Source organism: Plodia interpunctella, chromosome 27 (assembly GCF_027563975.2).
Source record: "Plodia interpunctella isolate USDA-ARS_2022_Savannah chromosome 27, ilPloInte3.2, whole genome shotgun sequence".
In the NCBI taxonomy this organism is placed as follows: Eukaryota; Metazoa; Arthropoda; class Insecta; order Lepidoptera; family Pyralidae; genus Plodia; species Plodia interpunctella.
The window spans coordinates 4,723,486-4,743,328 of NC_071320.1; the positions used below are offsets into that span (position 1 = coordinate 4,723,486).

The following is a 19,843-nucleotide window of genomic DNA, read 5'->3' on the forward strand; positions in this document are numbered from 1 at the left end:
TTGGTTGTAAACCAGTTAAGCACTACCGACATGCTATTACTTATAAAGTTATAGTTTTCACTTTTTCTATCGACTTTAAATAATAAGGATGTATCGTCTGCAAATAGAAAGAAAGAGAACTCATGACCTTCTCCATTCGCAGTCGGTTTAAACTGTGTCAATGACTTTGATATGAATTTTGTCACTTGATTGTAATCAATGACATAATTCTTCTCTAGAAATGTTAAATGTCGCAGTATGAAAATGTTATTGTCATTGCGCTTTTGTGTGAAAAAAAACTGGAAATTCCAAATTAGCTCCATTTATTCCATTTTAAATTAAATTGTTGATATGTGAGTATAATGTATACTTACATATATATATATGTTTTATATGTTTTATATATTTTATCTATACATATAATAATACTATAAGTGGACTAAATAAGTATGTCTGTACATAGAAAATAATAAAGATAAATAATTATTGGATAAATAGAAGCCAAAACATTTTTTTAAAATTCTTATTTGTCTGCCTGTCTGTATGCTTGATCGCGCATCACACAAATTTTATCTATGGACAAATAGACAATATTCAACGGCCCTTATTATGCACTAAGCTTGCATCGCGGGTCCGTTGGACACAACACATTTAGGAATGCAGACAAAATGCAAATACTTTACCAGCGCCGGGAATCGAACCCAGGATCTCCAGATAGCGCAGCGTGGTGACCACCACGCCACAGAGGTTGTGTCTCTATCTATCTATCTATCTAATCTAATTGTTTTTAGGCTAGTATCCCACGGAGATAGTTGGCAAGAATGCTATCAGCCTAACCTCTGTTATTCCGTAATCAGGCTGGTCAGAATGAGTGTAAAGTAAAAGATCTTTATTTATTTACTGGCTGATGCCTGCGGCTTCGTTCGCGGCGAAATTTTTGGTAAGGAGTCAAGAGAAATTTAATTATACAGACAAATGTAATGATACCTATACATACAGAAGATGCTAATCAGACTGAAAAAGTATACTTTCTATAGTTTAGCTGAACTATTATGACTCTTGTTCAGGTGTTCCAGATCTTCGATTTTTATACGTCAACAGAAAATGCTCATCAGGCTGAATAACTTTATTTCCTATAGTTTAGCTGTACCGTCATTGTTCTCCAACAGTGTTCCAGTTTTCAAAAATAATTTATACCCTATATATTGCCCAGGCTTAATAGCTATATAACAGAAAAGTTTCATCCAAATCCGTCCAGTAGTTCCCAAGATTATCGTGTACAAACAAACAAACAGAAAGACATACAGACAGATTTTTTTGTTTCAAATTCTTACTCTGTCGCTGTGTGTGACTCTATCGCCTAATTTTCTTTTTATGTAAATTTATTCAATGTACAGGATTTTTTTCTACTGTTTTATTATATCTAGGTATTGGTTAAGGCGAATTTAGACGTACACTATACATTTAAAAAAAAATGTGTATGTACTTTTGTCCCACGAACTTAAAAGTTCTATTGAAAGATCCCGGGTTCGATCCCCGGTCGGTTTATAATGGAAAATGATCTTTTTCTGATTGGCCCGTGTCTTGGATGTTTATGAACTCATGTGACACGAGTACACGATTGCCTTGCGACACGAGAACCTGGGACCTTTCGGTCCCCAGGCGACTTAACCACTACACCACCACCGCCTCATCTGCTTGTTGACGCATCATCATCTAGTTTTATTCTTCTAGCACATTCCCGCAACAGTAAACAAGATATGCCATGGAGGGGGACGGAGAAGGGATGGTGGCTATCATCAGGGGACTCCAAGATTCAGGGTTGTCAGTCACCCTGACAAGCGGCGAGCTGCCAAGGACTAGTATCTATGGTAATTCACTGCTATTATATTTGCTTACTAGGTACGCCCCGGGGCTTCGCTCCCGTGCGAATTTCGAGATAAAAATTACCCTATGTGTTATTCCAGGTTATATTCTACCCGTGTACCAAATTTCATAACAATCTGTCTAGTAGATTTTGCGTGAAAGAGTAACAAACATACACACATATACACCCTCACAATCTTTCGCGTTTATAATACTAGCTGAGCTCCGGGGCTTCGCTCCCGTGGCAATTTCGGGATAAAAAGTATCCTATGGGTTATTCCAGATTATATTCTACCAGTCTATCAGATTTTATAACAATCCGTCCAGATTTTGCGTGAAAGAGTAACAAACCTACATACCTCCAATTTATTTATTATTGGTAACACTGGTGTCAGATTTTATTCAAATCGTCCAAATGCAGGTGATTTTTACGATTACCTACCGACATCTAGTGGCCATTCAGTTTATTGTCAACCATTTAATATAAACTTTAAGATGCTATATCGTTTTCGCTATTATATGAAAGATATTTAAAAAAATGTGATGGCGGCGCTTTACACAACATCTCTCCAGCAACAAGGAATTACGCGCCTCAGGCGGCTTCCACCAACGAACCATCGAACATCAAGGCGCCTATTAGCACCAACAACAGTGCGCAGGCGTGTGACGACATATACACCAGTACATATCAGGTACGTGTTTCTAAGACACGAGAAAATACGCGACACAATTAATAATCATTTAGCACAATGGACAACAATTACAATCATTTAGCAAAATCGTCTTGTGTTTAAAACTTTGTGTTCGGAAAGCCTATTCAATAATCCACTAAATCCTTCCTTTTTCCTTTAAACTTGGTAGAGGAAGCAAAAAATTTGGGAGTGGTTCTGGATAGCCAGCTACGGTTCGAAAACCATATACTTAATGTCCTCAGAAGCTGCTTCTTTCGTCTTAGGGTGCTTTACAAATATACCACCGCCAATTAGACTCTGTGCCACAATAAATTCATTCAAGCAACAATTAAAGTCTCATTTATTAAATATCCAAAAACGGAACAATCCAACAAGTCTCCGGTAACTGTCGTTGTCTCGAAATCCTTAATAACGAACTATTACTGTATTTATTGCTTTAACTGTATGTATTGTATTAGCGGTTGTAGAATCAAATAAACAGTTTATTTATTTAACTATCTACGTATCTAGTATCGTAGTGTATCGTAGTATCCCAGTATATATTTCACTAGGTACATATTTTAAGCACTATATTACTACACTCATGTTTCGCACCAGCACCTACTTAGTAGTAAAGTCTCCAACTGAAAATCAGTGTATTGCTCCTAGAGTAATAACATCACTGAGTTGTGGCCTGTTTAGATTACTGCAGCGCACACACACGCGCTTTTGTAAAATTATTTTTTTGGCCCTCCTCACACATAATAACTCCCGCACAAAATCTAGGATGTCTGAAAATCAGCGATATCTCCAACTATTTATTGTTGAGGACAATTACAGTAACTGAGACATACCATTGACACCTTAAAACTAATTTTAGTTTATCATATCATAATATTTATTTAAAGTATTGTAATACAGTACATAATTATACTTACTTATGTAAATAGTGTGGTAATAAAGTGCTTTTTTTTATATCTTTCGCTGTGAGCCGGGAAAGTTCGGTGTCTGTTTCGGCCATTTTGTGTCTATCTATACTATTATTATAAAGAGGTAAGCGTTTGTGTGTTTGAATGTTTGAGGCAGGTAATCTCCGAAACTACCGAACCGATTTTAAAATTTCTTTCACCATTAGAAAGGTACATTATCCAAGATCGCTATAGGCTATATTTTATCTCCAAACTCCAACTGAAAATATACGGGCCCTACTTCACCGCTCGCTGATGAAGAATCTGATAGTCTACAATAACATAGCTGAAGAAGCAACAGGATAAACGCTATATCGATCAGTCAGATTACAATATTTTTTAAAAGAAAGTGTTGAAACAGCCCTTAATAATTAATTATAAATTCATAAAAATTTTATCTCCACGGGTAACATCTACTAGACTCTATAGACAAAAAAAAGCCGATCCGTTTAGGCTGGACCGGACACGCAAACGAAAATCCGGTTTTATCCGGACGCTTGGCAACTCCGCCCCCAAAGACAGAAAAGGGGAAGAGTTATAATCACAAGTTACGTGTCTGTGTATCTGTATGTCTATCCGTGGCATCTATGGTAGCGGCCACACCGGCTGAACCGATTTTGACCTACTTTTTATTATTATTTGAAAGAGTGTAATGTGAATTTGTCTGCGAAAGCGGCGAACATACATGATTTTCATACAAACTTTCATCCCTCGTTATAGTCATTTGGGAGTTGATTTTTGGAAAAAAAGCAGCCTTTATTTGAACGGGGATCCTCAACTATATGCACACCAAACTTCATCATAATAGAACCAGTGGTTTAGCCGTGAAAGCGGAACAGGCAGACTTATATGCATTTATGGGTGAATTTCACGACCATTTGAACGCGACGTGCCAATGTGCACAGTACTTTACTTATTTATAAAATAGGATAATTAAATTGATTACTGTGTACGGTACAATTTAATAAACACAATGAGAGCCCGCGGCGGAGTACAAAACGCTCGTGAAATTCACCCTTATAATAAGTAGTAGATTATTTAAATTCTATTTGTATCTTTCAGATGGCGCATTGCAACATGAGGTCGTCTTCTCCACCGATACTTCTTAAAGAGTTTCCGATGAGGAAGAACAGTAGCAACAGTAAATATTAGTTTTAATGCGTGTGGATCCCGCCCTAAAACAGGGCCACTCTATAACTTGCCGTGGATGACGCGACGGCATATAAAGCCTGGAAAGTTGATAGAAAAAACATATTTATTTATGTATTTATTTATTCATGTACACTGAATACCAAAAAAATTAAGTTAAATAATCGTTTACCATAAATTAAATTGAACTAAACAAATTTTATAAAAAATAATATTGATTTGTGATTATTAATCCTTAATTAGGTTGTGCAACTTTAGAATAGAATATAAATATGTTTATTTAAAACGCTACAGACAGACACACACAATACTTTGCCTATAGACATTCGACTAATTTCCTTAATTTTCAGATGACGGTAACTTCCAAGTGGGCTGGGAGCGGAGCGGTAGCGGCGAACTGCCCGCCCGCTCCAACGGCCTCCGGACAGCTGGCACCAGCACGTACAAGGCTAGCTTCCACTTCCCTTATAGAGGTATTCTCAGTCTCCCTCTCTTCTCTCTTATCTGAGTGTTATTCTTTCTTCCTCAACTGCAAAACGACAAAGCTCGCTTCTCTACGAGGTTCGTTCTGAGGGCGAAGTTTGTGAACATTGCGACGCGACGATAACAAAAACGAAATACAAATTCAGTTTGCTGAAAATGCAAAAAATATACAAGTTTCGCTGAATGAATTGACTAAAAGGATAGCTCTAAGTATTATATTGAACAATACAATATATATTTTACATGTAATTTTCGACGCTTGACACGCATATCATCCAACCCTTCAAAATTCTCTGTTCAATTTACGAAGATATTACTTATTGACGTCAAAAATTAAAAACTAAGTCTAGTACCGACTTCCAAAGTGCAGGTGAAGAAGAAGCGGCGCAATACACTTTTTTAAAGGTGTCACAAATCTTCACGGTTTTTACAGTAGTACGGTATAGGTATGGTAATAGGTAGTAATAATTTATTTTAATTACATTAACTTCTATACTAGAAATAACTATATGTACAATAGCGGGGAAAAGTCGCTGTGTTAGGAATACGTGTTCCGTGTACGTACGTGTTTGGATAATGTACAATTAGATTAAAATACTTCCTACAGGCACGCCACGTTCGTATTCCTAAGGTCGCTATAATACTCCCCCCTTTATAAAGAATAAAAAACAAATGAACAACCTAACTAACGACACTATTAACCAATAAATGGTTAGATATTAAATTTTTGTCGTTCGATTTTTTAATTAGCTTCTGGGTTAAAAGGGCTATTGCGGAACTTCTCTATGCCCATTAGCTTAGCAAGCTCTTTGAAAATATCCCTTGATCGGATCTACAATCCATCCTTCGTAGACCGTCATCGCGACACGTTGCTTAGAACTAGAGATGTTGACAATAATATCATATGAGCGGACCCACGAAAAACGCGGGCGAAGTTACTACAGGCGAAAACTAGTTTGCAGGATCAATTCTTTGACTTGGACGCTAATTCCAGGTGCCCTAGATTTCGACAAGCGCTCGTCGGAGGCGTTCGCCGCCTCCCTCAGGAGGTACTCCCTGTCTCCCGTGAGGTCCCCCGGTGCAGAGCTTGTCCAGAAACTTATTTCGTCCACGCTTAATAAGAACGGTAGGTATGTTGAATCCTAACTATGCTAACTTCCTAACTAATATTATAAATGCGAAAGTAAGTTTGTTACCGCTTCACGCTCTATCTACTCGACCAACTTGTTGAAATTTTGCATAAATGTAGTTTGAAGTATGGACAAGGACATAGGGTACCTTTCATCGCGGCAAATTAAAGCGGGCGAAGTCGCGGGCAAAAGCTAGTAATATTATAAACGCGAAAATAACTTTGTTACCTCATTACGCTCTATCTACTCAACCGATCTTCTTGAAATTTTGCATACATGTAGTTTGAAATACGGAGAAGGACGTAGGGTGCCTTTTATCCCGGAAAAATAACTGCTCCTGTGGGAAATACACGCGGGCGAAACCGCGGTACAAAAATAGTTCCTCAGGAATCACACTATCTATTGGTGAAAACCGTGAAAAAATTGACCAGGAAGTTACCTATTGAGTTTATCGCGTTCATACTGACAGATAAACAGACAGACGCGACAGGTGAAGTTCTTCACTACTTATAGTATAAAACAAAGTAGTTTATCCCGCTGTCTGTCTGTCCCCACTTATGCATAGATCTTTAAAATCACGCAACGAATGTTGATGCTGGTTTATTGAAGTGAAAACTTCTTTAGCGGCGCTGTGCACTTTTTGGGTGAAAAATGTTAAACTCGCGGCAGGCAGGACACGTGACCGGATCGAAAATTGGTACGTGATGTCAAAAATGCACAACGTTAATATTCAAGTATTCACTTCTGCCGGCGCTCCCGGAGTGCAACCCGGTTTTTTTTAATAGATAGTGCGATTCAAGAGGAAGTTTCGGGCCGCTGCTTTTATGATATTCAAAGATTGTCCGTTTAATTACAGCAACGACAGCAGCCAGTGCCAAAATGACCCGATCCTCGCTCAAAAAAAGGTCGGACCCTGATAGACAGAAGCTAAAAGACAAAGACATACAGACATATGTTCGTATTAGACGTAAGAACAAGGAGGGCGTTGACAATGCTAAAAGTAATTCTGCCAAACGAATGAGGCTTCATTCTCCGGTCAAAGATGGCAGAGACAAAAGGTAAGATTTTTAATGGTAGTATTGCAATATATATGTGTGAGAGAGGAATTGTAATCACAGGGTACTGTGGCAAAAGATCCCAGACAATAAGCGCCCCGGGCAACAGATAACAACCGTGTGTGAGGGACGTAATAGATGCATGAAATTCAAGGATTATCTCGGGGATTAACAACAGATAAAACAGATCTTATTCAAATTGTCAAAACTTCTGGCAAGATTTTGACGTGACAACGTCTTAAATTAGGTTGCGGCTGGGAGTCACTTATGAAAAAGTGTAACGCCCGGTAACGTTACGATGAGTCACCGAACGAGAGAGAGGCCCGCCGAATGCCTTGCGTCTCTCTCCCACTTAACTATGATCGGTCTGCCGCGCGCGTAAAAAGACGTTGTCACGTAAAATCTTCGCCCGTAAAACCGACTTTACAGGCAACCATTTTTTTACGACTACGTTAATCTTTCTAAATTCCGATATAAATATATTTATAACATTAAAACTAAAATTTAAATTAGAAGTATATCTAAAACTAGATTTAACATTGCATAAAGCTACCGTATTGTATGATTGAAGATCTTGTTAACGTCGATGCGGTTGAGGTAACCGTAAAATCACACAATCTTGAAGTTAATAGTTTATTAGTTAAAAGATAACAAGTTTAAGTTTAGTTAGACGCTTTGTCCGTCGTTGATAATAATGGTCGCGCAGTTTACATAAAAACATATAATTTATATTGTATTAAAAGTAGGGCGACGACGCAGCAAATTTGTACGATGTGCTCGTACACGTATCTTACCATTTCGTATTTATAATATATAAAGGCATAAATGCGTGTTATGTTTGTTTGCAACATTGGTAGAATGTGTGTTATGTTTGTTACTCTTTCACGCAAAATTTACTGGACGGATTGTTATGAAATTTGGTACACGAGTAGAATATAACCCGGAATAACACATAGTGTACTTTTTATCCCGAAATTCCCACGAGAGCGAAGCCCCGGGACGCAGCTAGTTATATATATATTTTTTTTTACGTCATCCAAAGTTGGGCAATTTTGAATGAGAATATGATCAAAAAACAATGTTCAGGTTCAAAGACAACCAGCTGAACGTGAGTTACGATTATCTGAAGTCCACCTCGGGCAACTGCTATAGCAAGTTGGCTGAGGTGAGGTACCTTAGCGACGTCTCCAAATGCATCAGGGAGACTATTAAACAGATCGTCGAAGAACAGTCCAGCCACGCTACGGTAAGTTCATTCATTCATTCATTCGTACAGTAAATCATTCATTCATTCGTTCGTTCGTTCGTCCGTTCGTCCGTTCGTCCGTTCGTCCGTTCGTCCGTTCGTCCGTTCGTCCGTTCGTCCGTTCGTCCGTTCGTCCGTTCGTCCGTTCGTCCGTTCGTCCGTTCGTCCGTTCGTCCGTTCGTCCGTTCGTCCGTTCGTCCGTTCGTCCGTTCGTCCGTTCGTCCGTTCGTCCGTTCGTCCGTTCGTCCGTTCGTCCGTTCGTCCGTTCGTCCGTTCGTCCGTTCGTCCGTTCGTCCGTTCGTCCGTTCGTCCGTTCGTCCGTTCGTCCGTTCGTCCGTTCGTCCGTTCGTCCGTTCGTCCGTTCGTCCGTTCGTCCGTTCGTCCGTTCGTCCGTTCGTCCGTTCGTCCGTTCGTCCGTTCGTCCGTTCGTCCGTTCGTCCGTTCGTCCGTTCGTCCGTTCGTCCGTTCGTCCGTTCGTCCGTTCGTCCGTTCGTCCGTTCGTCCGTTCGTCCGTTCGTCCGTTCGTCCGTTCGTCCGTTCGTCCGTTCGTCCGTTCGTCCGTTCGTCCGTTCGTCCGTTCGTCCGTTCGTCCGTTCGTCCGTTCGTTAATAGTTATTCTGTCAATGATGTAATAAAGATTTATGATCTATCTAACTATATATAATGTCTGTCTCTGTATATATATAATGTCTGTCTGTTACAGACGTGTACCCAAATGCAAAATCGCTATCTCGCGCACAGGAAGAAATGTCAGCACAGAGCTTCGGGCAGTTCTAAACAGGTATCTAAAATAGATAGAATTATATTCAGAATAAATAAACATATTAGGACAAATTACACAGATTGAGTTAGCCCCGAAGTAAGTTCTAGATTTGTGTTGGGACACTAACTCAACGATTATATATTCTATAACATATACATAAATAGATAAACATCCAAGACCCGGGCCAATCAGAAAAAGATCATTTTCCATCATGATCCGACCGGGAATCGAACCCGGGACCTCTCGGTTCAGAGGCAAGCGCTTTACGACTGCGCCACCGAGGTTGTCAATGTTGAATGAATGTTGATAATAACACTAGCGTCTCGCACTGTCTTCGCTCAGATGAAAACATAATAATTTATATACGTAATCCTTACTAATCACGCCATCTATTGGTGAAATCCGCATGAAAATCCGTGCAGCACATTTAGTAATGCAACACCAAAATACGTTCAAACTATGGAGAACTTAATTACAATAGTATTAAGTTACACCGACGCATCTAACTCAGAAATTACTCGCTAAAATCATCTCAATCAGAAATCAGTTGCTAAAATATAGACCATTAACTAACTGCGCCCCCGGGCTTCGCTCCCGTGGGATTTTCGGGATAAAAAGTACCCTATGTATAGGAGTAGGTGTATGTTCCAGGTTATATTCTACCCGTGTGCCAAATTTAATAACAATCGGTCCAGTAGATTTTGCGTGAAACAGTAACAAACATACACCTTCACAAATTTTGGCGTCTATAATATTAGTAGTATTTTCATTTTTTTTTCAGACTGGTGTACAGGCTCAACGTAAGATTTTAATTAATACTTCATTAATAATTCAGTATATTGGAGATTAATTATCACAACCTAAAAATAACTCACGTTAATTAAAATCAATTAAAAATACAAGCGCAGTTTACCGCACCGCTTCCATCTGGCAAATTCTAAAGTCTTTATTCATCTTAGGATTACGTCGCTTAATTAATGATTTCAAAAATTTTCTTATAAATAATTCTACTGCCGACTTCCAAAGCGCATCTGAAGAAGCGGCGCAACAAACTTCACCGCAGCATTTTCTTCAAACACGTCAATTAACAAATGTTAGCTAGAATACGTTTACTGAAAAATGAACTTTATGTAGACATTTTGCGGAGTTTTCGCTGTCAGCTCTCCTTTTGAAAGTAAACCATGGTTGAGAGCTCATTCCACAACCACAGAGTGGCAGGAAGTTCACTGGAGGGCTACCACGAAACATAAAACACGTAGCAAGTCATTACGTCCACAAGTTCTCTTTTTTTACATGATACTTACACGATATGGGAAAATGGTACAGCATGTGGGCGTTAGTAACTTGTTACGTGTGTGTATATTTAGTTATAGGTCTTCTTTACACATATCTTCATAAACTAGTAAATAATCTTCTTTAAATAGGAAAAATATCTTCATAAAGACGGAAAATTAGTTTGTAGCTTGTGAGAAATAACTATAAATATAAAAATTGACGAGAAAAAGTGCCTGTGAAGGTCTAATTTCTGAATAAATGATTTGAATTTGAATTTGAAAACATCTTCATAAACTAGAAAAATATATTCGTAAACTAGGAATTTATGAGTATCTAAAGCTAAATCTAGGGAAATATCTTAATTAACTAAGACATCAAGATTTGATATATTTAATTTTTCGCCAGCGTCGTCACCGGAAGCCAAAAGCACAGAGACTATGGATTCATTACAAGTGAGTCTCTTTATTTATCAAACGCTTTTAATATGAGCTTTTAAGCTTGCAATAAGAGTGTACATATTATTGTTAGGGTGTAACCTTGCAACTCAATTTTGAGCTTCAATTTTCTTCAAGCGATCGAGCTGAATTTTTTTATTTCATTTGAATGACAAAGCATTATTGTGATATGCATTACCCCTGATATCTGAAGGTCTACTGCACGATAAATTTTTTATTTGTCTAATGTGTCTGTTTTATCTTCTGATCAATCTTCTTCACAGACATGCCTCCCCTCGTGTCCATTTTTGGCTCCACGTGTAACCAGTTGCATGTGCAAAAAAGATCTAACCGGCAGAGGCTCGAAGGAAGAATTTGGCCGCCAAGTGTCGGAAAAAATTGCTAAATGGCTGTTAGACGTGCCAGCTTATGCCAATATGAGCGCAGGCGATAAACAAAAGAGAGTTGAAATGGTCGAACAGTTAGCTAATGCTATAGTTGCCCTCAAAGACGATGAAGATATCGAAGAAAAAGCCAATAGGGAGATTGAAAAGATCCTCGAAACTCTTCCCATGTGGCTCCCAAGTACAAAGTCCGAAAGGGATGAATTCAAAAAACAAATCACTGATAATCTAATGAATAAACTAAACAAGGTATTCAAAGGCATAGATAAACTTGATGAAGAAGTTAGTAAATGGATCGATGAAATCCCATTTAAGTATAGAGATAGTCTAGGAGGAGAAGTGGATAAGGACAAAATTGCTAGTATGATTACAGATCGATTGAGACCTTTGAAAATAGATAAACAGGATGATGACGAGGCATTGAGAAATGAAATACTTGATATTCTTAATGAATTACCAATAGATACTGTTGGAAAGAAAGAACAATACTTAGACAATTTAGCTGATAAATTAACAAATGTAATAAAATCAATACCTGTAAGTGAATTAAAGATCTCTTCCGTTAAAGGCGATGAATTTGACAAGAAAATTGCACAATGGATGAAAGAAATTAAGTTTAAAAAAAGAGATAGCCTTGGACAAGAAGTCGATAAACAGAAAATCGCTAAAATTATTGCAGATAGACTTAAATATATAGCTCTTGACAGACCAGAAAAAGATGATGATTATCGCGAGGCATTGAAGAATGAAGTAAAAGATATACTTGATGATCTACCCCTTGAAATTGCTGGTAGTAAAGAGAAACTTATGGAAAAATTGGCTACCAAATTGACAAGTACGCTTGAAACAATTCCTGCAAGTAAAATACAACCAGTTGTTGATAAAATTGATGAAACAATATCACAGTGGATTGCTGGTGTTAAATTTAAGAAACAAGATAGTCAAGGGAATTTAGTTGATAAACACAAAATCGCTCATTCATTAGCTGATAGATTGAAACCATTAGCAATAAACAGACCTGAAGATGAGGACGAGTATCATGAATTACTGAAAAATGAAATTGTCGACATTCTTGACGAGCTGCCCATTGAAATTGCTGGAAACAAGGAACAATTTGTAGAAAAACTCGCTAGTAAATTAACAAATTTGATTAAAAAAATACCCGCTAGTGAAATCAAACCGAAACCCACAGGCGATAAGTTTGATAACAAAATTGCACGGTGGATGGATGATTTAAAATTAAAGAAAAGAGACAGTCAAGGAAATGTTGTTGACAAAAACAAAATTGCTGAGGCATTTTCTGAAAGACTGAAGTCTATAGCTAGTGATAGACCAGAAGATGACGAAGAATATCAAGAAGTATTGAAACAAGAAATTATTGACTTTCTAGATGAATTGCCTATAGAAATTAAAGGAGATAAGGAACAGTTTGTAGAAAAACAAGCTGACAGATTAATTAATAAGATTAAAAAAGTTCCTGTCAGTGAAATCAAACCTAAAAGTGACAAATTTGATGAAACAATTTCACAGTTGATTAAGGATGTTAAGTTTAAAAAAAGAGATAGTCAAGGAAACGTAGTTGATAAAAGAAAAATTGCTGATACTTTTTCTGAAAGATTGAAACCTATTGCTATTGATAGACCTGAGGATGACGAAGAATATGAAGAAGTATTGAGACAAGAAATTGTTGATGCCTTGGATGAATTTCCCATAGAAATCAAAGGAGATAAGGAACAGTTTATAGACAAACTAGCTAGCAAATTCACAAAAGTTATAAAAAAAATTCCTACTACTGACATCAAGCCTAAAGGTGATAAATTTGACGAAAAAATTTCACAATGGATGGGAGATATTAAGTTCAAGAAAAGGGATAGTCAAGGAAATGTAGTTGATAAAAGAAAAATTGCTGATGCATTTTCCGAAAGACTTAAATGTATTGCTGTTGATAGACCGGATGATGATGAAGAATATCACGACGTATTGAAACAAGAAATTGTAGAAGCTCTGGAGGAACTGCCCATAGAAATTAAAGGAAATAAAGAACAGTTTATAGATAAACTTGCCAACAAACTAGCTCATATGGTTAAAAAAATACCTACCGATGAAATCAAACCAAAAAGGGATAAATTTGATGAAACAATTACACAATGGATGGGAGATATCAAGTTCAAGAAAAGGGATAGTAAAGGAAATGTAGTTGACAAAAGAAAAATTGTCGATACATTTTCTGAAAGGTTAAAATCTGTTGCTATTGATAGGCCAGATGATGATGAAGAATATAATGAGATATTAAAAAAGGAAATAATCGATATATTAGATACAATGCCTATAGAAGTTAAGGGAAATAAAGAACAGTTTATAGATAAGCTAGCTAGTAAACTAACAAATACGATTAAGAAAATACCTACCAAAGAAATCAAGCCAAAGCCCATAACGAAAAATAAAATTCAAGAAAAAATCGTAGACTGGTTGAAAGATATACCAGAACTTTCTTCCATAGCAGCTGATATGAAGAACAAAGATAATAAAAAAATGATAGAAAAATTAATAAAAAAAATACAAACATTGCAGTCAAAAGGAGCTGACAGCGAAGACATGGATAATGAAATCCAAAACTGGTTGCAAGATATTTTAGAACAAGAAGGCAGCAACATAGACCCAAAAACCAAAAGTCTTCTATCTGAAAAATTGGTAGAAAATTTGACAGGTAAACCAGCATCTGGGCATAAGCGTAGATCGAATGTTGATTACAAGGACGAGTGTTCTGAAGAAATAAAGAAGTGGTTACAAAATATACCAGAATTGTCTGGAAGTAAAGAAGAAAACAATATTATGGCAGAAATTCTTGCTAAAAGGTTACAAGAACTTCAATCTAGAGGTGTAGATGATATTTACGAAATTCAAGACGAGATTATTGACTGGTTACTTGTTGAGTCTGAAAAAAAAGGTTTAAATTTAGATGTTAGAGCAAAAGACGATCTCATAAATCAACTTGCAAGGAAAATTGCCAAAGTAAAACCAGCAGAACGATTTGGTGCTGAAATTAAAGATACAATTAATGAGGAAATTTGGAGTGGGCTTAAAAATATACTAGGCATCAAAGAATCTGAAAAGCATAAAGATTTAATAAAACAATTACAAGAAAAGGTTATTTCTATGTCAGAAGAGCATGGAGAAGACGTATCAGAAGAAGACATACAAAAAGAAATAACACGTTGGTTAGATAAATTTGTTGATAGATCCGGTTTAGATATTGACTCTGAGGATAGATACAAACTATTGGAAGATTTGACTTCTAAAATGAAGAATATTTTAAAGCCAAATGCCAAATATAATGACTTAAAGCATTCTATTTCAGATAAAATCTCTGATATTTTGGATAACAATACTTCGAAAATGAGTCCAAAACAAAAGAAAAATGTACAGAAAAAAGTTTCAGAATTATTAGCCAGAACTTTGGACAACATTGCTTGGGACGATACTTATAAATTAAAACAAAAACTATTGAAAATTTTGGAACAGGAAACCAAAGTTTCACCTGAACACGCCGACAAGTTAGCTGAAGCTTTCATAAATATAGCGAAAGAAAAATCAAAGAGTGATGGTTCAGTAATTACTGGACGTCGGCAACCGATCAAACTTGAACCCACAATATCTAAGAATGTTGAAGAAGTTATTCAAGATAAACTTAAAAATACTCTTGATGATTTCGAGATCAATAACCCTAAAGAGGTCCAAAACCAATTAGCTAACTTGATGGAAGAACAAATTACAAAGGGTTTGGACACAAAATCAGCAAGGAAACAAATACAGGGTATACTGAAGTCCACGAACCTATCAAAAGACGAAGTCAATGATCTCACTAGAACACTAACTTTACAGACTATAGACTTGTCATCACATGATGATGATGCAATCCTGCCTTCTGAGTTCACATCGGCAGAGAGAGATTTATTTGAAGAGAGTGCTCAAAATGATATAACAGAATTTATTGATGATATGACTGAAAATATGGATCCAAAATACAAACGGAAAGTGGCAGGAGCTGCACAAAAACTGGCTGAAAGATTGGGCAATGTTATTTCAGATCCAAATAAATCAATGGATGATAAAGTCGATATACTTAATGACGAAGTATCTAATTTTTTGAAAAGTTTATCAGTTCCTGAGATGTATGGTCCATTACTTGCTAAACAATTGCAAGAATTAGCTATGAGTTCTACACCACACCGATCAATGCAAAATTTTTCATTTACCCCTAAAAGGACTAGCTCTGCTATAGGTGACAATTTTACATCCACCTTGGAAGATATCGTTCAGAATTGGATTCATGGTCTACCTGTAAACATTGAAGATAGAAGTGATGCACGCCACATAGCCAGAGATTTAGCTAACGACATAGCTGACAGGCAAAAGTATTTGCAAAGCCATCCTGATATAAAACAAAGTGAAGAAGAAAAATTAGAATTTTTAAAATATCAAGTATTTAGGGCATTAGGAAAATTGGTAGAAGGAAAAGAATTAGCAAAAGTTATTAATGAGACTGCATCCTTATTACATCAAGTCAAAGAAATTGGCTCACCATTAGAAACTTCACTAACCGAGGAAGAGCGTGTGAATGAATTCAATAGTGCAATCTCTCAATGGGTCAGCGACATATCTGACGAAATGAAACAAGAATATTTAGACAATAATAAAAAAATTCAAATAGTTAATGATTTGGCTGATAAAATACTAAAAAAGGGGAAATTGGGACAAAATATCGATGATGAAATTATTGGTTGGTTAACATGTATTGTTAGGAATACAAATCAAGCAAATATTAAAAACCTAAGTGATAACCTAAAACAAAGGCTCATAGCCAAAGGATTGATTAAAGAAATCGCTGATGCTACCAGCCAATCAATGAGTGGAATACAGCAAGATACTAATCAATTTCTAGAAGAAAATTTATCCTCTGGTGTTATCGATTGGTTAAAAAGTTTACCTCTGTATCAGCGAAGGACTTCTAATGAAAAACGGATTCAAGAAAGCATTGTCCAGGATATTGTTAAAGACATCCAAAATCTAATTCTTTCACCTTCAGATGAAACGGATTTCGATGTACAAATTCTGCAAATGGTGAAAAAACATATCGAAAAGTTTCCTATGGACAAAGAGCTCAAGTCAGATAACGCTCATATTGAAAAAGTTGCAGCTCAGCTTGTAGACTATTTGAATAATATGCAATTGTTTGATAATATATCTTCAAGACAATCTATTCACCCTCTTGAATATTTAGTTTCAACGGTGAATGATTGGATGAACACCATTCCGATAGATTCTTCAAATTTTGATCCAAAACAAATTGATGAGGTAAAAATGAACTTTTTAAATCGCTTGAATCTTTTGCTAAAAGATTCATCTCAACAAAATGATCAAATAATAAAAGATGAAATAAAAAGAGTTTTAGAAACTTTGCCCATCGCTAGAACTAAGTTTAATGATCCAAAATTTATTAATAGTAAAACTGAAGAATTGTTTAGTAGAATCTTGGGAACGCCTTTTTTATCAAAACCAAGCAGACCAACAATAAATAGAGATTTAGTGGATTCCGCTGTACAAGATTGGTCGACTAAATTACCTTTTCAACCGGGAAAATCTCGCAACAGCGTTACTGATAAAATACAAAATTTTACATCAGATATTTCAAATATGTTACAAAACACGAAGGTTACTGCAGTAGATAATTATAAAGACAATTTGCTAGACAAAACTGTTGATTTCTTGAAGCAGTTGCCAATACAGAATCTTCCACCGGATGAACTAAAGAGTCTTGCTAATGAATTATTGAAAATTATCAAGAACAAAGCAGCTGACTTATCTCCAAAACCAGTTTCAAGAAGTGCTGCAGACACCTTATATGATAATATTGCAACTTGGTGTGATGATCTTCCAATATCTGAAGGCAACACACCAGAAGAAAAGGAAAGAGTAAATACGATAAAGCAAAACCTTGCTAGTAAACTTGTGAATAAAATTGGTGAATTAAATATGAACCCTGAAATATTCAACGACGATTTTCTTTACAACCATTTATTGCAACAGGAAATTGATGATTTATTAAATGATTTGCCACCTAGTCCAGAAATAACAAATAATTTGCCATCTATTAAAGAAAATCTAATGATGAAAATAAGAGAAGCCAAAGAAAAAACTAAAGACGAGTTGGCAGGACAAACTTATAAGCAACAACTACGAGAAACTATATCAAAATCTTTGCCTTATGACGCGAATCTTACTCCGGAAGGGCCTGAATCATTTGAAGCATTAGTGGATAATTTGGCAGATGCGTATGTAGATTTACACTTCATAACAGATAATGAAGAGCAAAAGGCAAAATACAAAAAGAAAATTGCAGATGAAATCACTAAGTACTGTAATGACTATCTCAAGCGGCATCCAGAAACTCCTATAGACCCCACAAAAATAAATCAAGATTTGTATAATGCATTAAAAAGTATTCCGACACCCAAAGATGAAATAATCAGATCTGAAGCAGAACACGTAAGAATGAAGGATGAAATAAATGACTGGATTAAAGATCTTCCTTTAACTGAAGGTTCAGGTCCACAACCAGCACAGAAAAATAAGATGGCATCAGTATTAGCGAAAAAACTACTCGAAGTAGAAAAAGAGAAGGAAGCTAATCCAGACATGGATTATGAAGAAAAAGCGCATAAAGAAATATCAAAATTGTTAAAGAAATTACCAATCAAGCCTGGAAAAGAAGAAGAAGTTGATTTCTTGGTTCGAAAACTGATAGACAAGCTTAAGGATACAGAACAATCTAGAAGGATAAGTGCATCAACTACCAAAAAGTCTATAGATTTGATCCCTGACATATCAGATGTGACAGATACAAGCGGCGCTGGTTCTTCTGCTGAAGATCAACTTTGTCCATGTCATCGCAAATATAAACATAAAATTTCGAGTAAACACATATGTCCCATACATAAATCCCCGATTCCAAAGAGCACCTTGAGTATAGAAGACAAGGCACATCTAGAAAGAATACGTTTGAGGTCTTCATTGCCCACTTGTAGACTTCATCGAGCAGGTAGTTGTAAAGATGCTTCAGTAAATCCCTGCCCAATAGACACAGCAAGCCAAACTGATGTATGTCCGAATGCTTCGAATATTTGCCCAAGATCTATGTCACCTAGAATATCTCCCTGCCCACAAGAAGTATCGCCGCAAGTCATTATCAAAGAATACCTTTGGGATTCTGAGAATTCCAAACTACTTGGCCCTGTGTATAGGTTGCCGTGCTTAGAAGTGGACGGTTCAAGTGCTTCCGTGCCGTCTTTACATAGGCCTTTGCAAAAATGTGTTAGCATCCAACCAAGTCCTTGTGCGACACCTTGTCAGAAAAAGTTTCCTTGTCCTCCAGGCACGACAACCCCCAAACCGTGTATTAATTTACGGTCTCCGTGCATATCACCACGTCAATCGACAGCTCCGAAGCCGTGCATAAATTTGCCAAGAACTGTTATACCGTCGCTATCAAGTCATTGTGAAAATCGCTCAGTTAATACTGTGCCTTGCGAGCCAATTCCTCAATCTCCGTGCCCGGCTCAGGATATCCCTTATTGCTCGACCCCCCGACGCCCAATGTGGCAGAGAACGCCATGTTTCCCGCCAAGTTTCTCCAAACCTTGCAGTCCCAACGACACAGAAAGCGACGCAGGTGCAAGCAGATGTTTCCCTCGAGTTATCAACCTCGGCTCTTTCAACGATGATCCCAAACCAAGACGACGGTCAGATTATAATGATTGTCAAGACTTCAGACGGAGGATATACAGGATGCCAAAGCCATGTGTGGACGTGACAAGATGCTGCAAATGTCAAAACCGTATACAAAGGAACATGTGTAGACAGAGAGTTGGCACGCCGTGCCAGTCGAGTGAAAACGTCAGATTGTGTTCTAAATGCTGCGGGATGCCGTGTCCGCATCCCACAAGATTGTTTTTTAGATGATGTTATATGTTTTGTAATTGTTGTTTGTGGTGTTGTATGATTAAATTGTGAATCATTGCTATCAATGCATTTTTTAGCAATCCACATCTATTGCACATCAACCTACCCAAATTCATTGCAAGTTCGTCGCTATTACCGCGCTATAGAGGTTCATGCAACGTAACTTGACGTGCTGTTGATCGCACATTTATCAACTTTGCTATAAATAAATTGATTTTCTTAATAGACCACGTAGTTGAAAAAGCATTACATTTAAAATTTGCACACGAGTAGATGTGTCACGAACATCATCACGAACGAAATCGAAAGAACATTCAAAATTTTATAAGGTTCGTTCTTTTAGTCATATATCAAAAGGTGACGTGATAAATGACGTGACGTGGACTGGCACGCGCATTGTT

General features: G+C 37.0%; 1 protein-coding gene across 1 annotated transcript; it reads left to right on the forward strand.

The window, feature by feature from the left end:
* Nucleotides 1–241: 241 nt before the first annotated feature.
* LOC128681357 (uncharacterized) lies at nucleotides 242–19,507 on the forward strand. Its single transcript, XM_053765157.1, has 13 exons — nucleotides 242–332; nucleotides 771–919; nucleotides 1,714–1,850; nucleotides 2,419–2,537; nucleotides 4,547–4,625; nucleotides 4,984–5,106; nucleotides 6,111–6,242; nucleotides 7,103–7,304; nucleotides 8,388–8,547; nucleotides 9,251–9,328; nucleotides 10,092–10,110; nucleotides 10,991–11,037; nucleotides 11,304–19,507. The coding sequence occupies exons 3-13, from the start codon at nucleotides 1,745–1,747 to the stop codon at nucleotides 19,440–19,442; spliced, it is 9,204 nt and encodes a 3,067-aa protein (XP_053621132.1). The 5' UTR covers nucleotides 242–332; nucleotides 771–919; nucleotides 1,714–1,744; the 3' UTR covers nucleotides 19,443–19,507.
* Nucleotides 19,508–19,843: the final 336 nt, after the last annotated feature.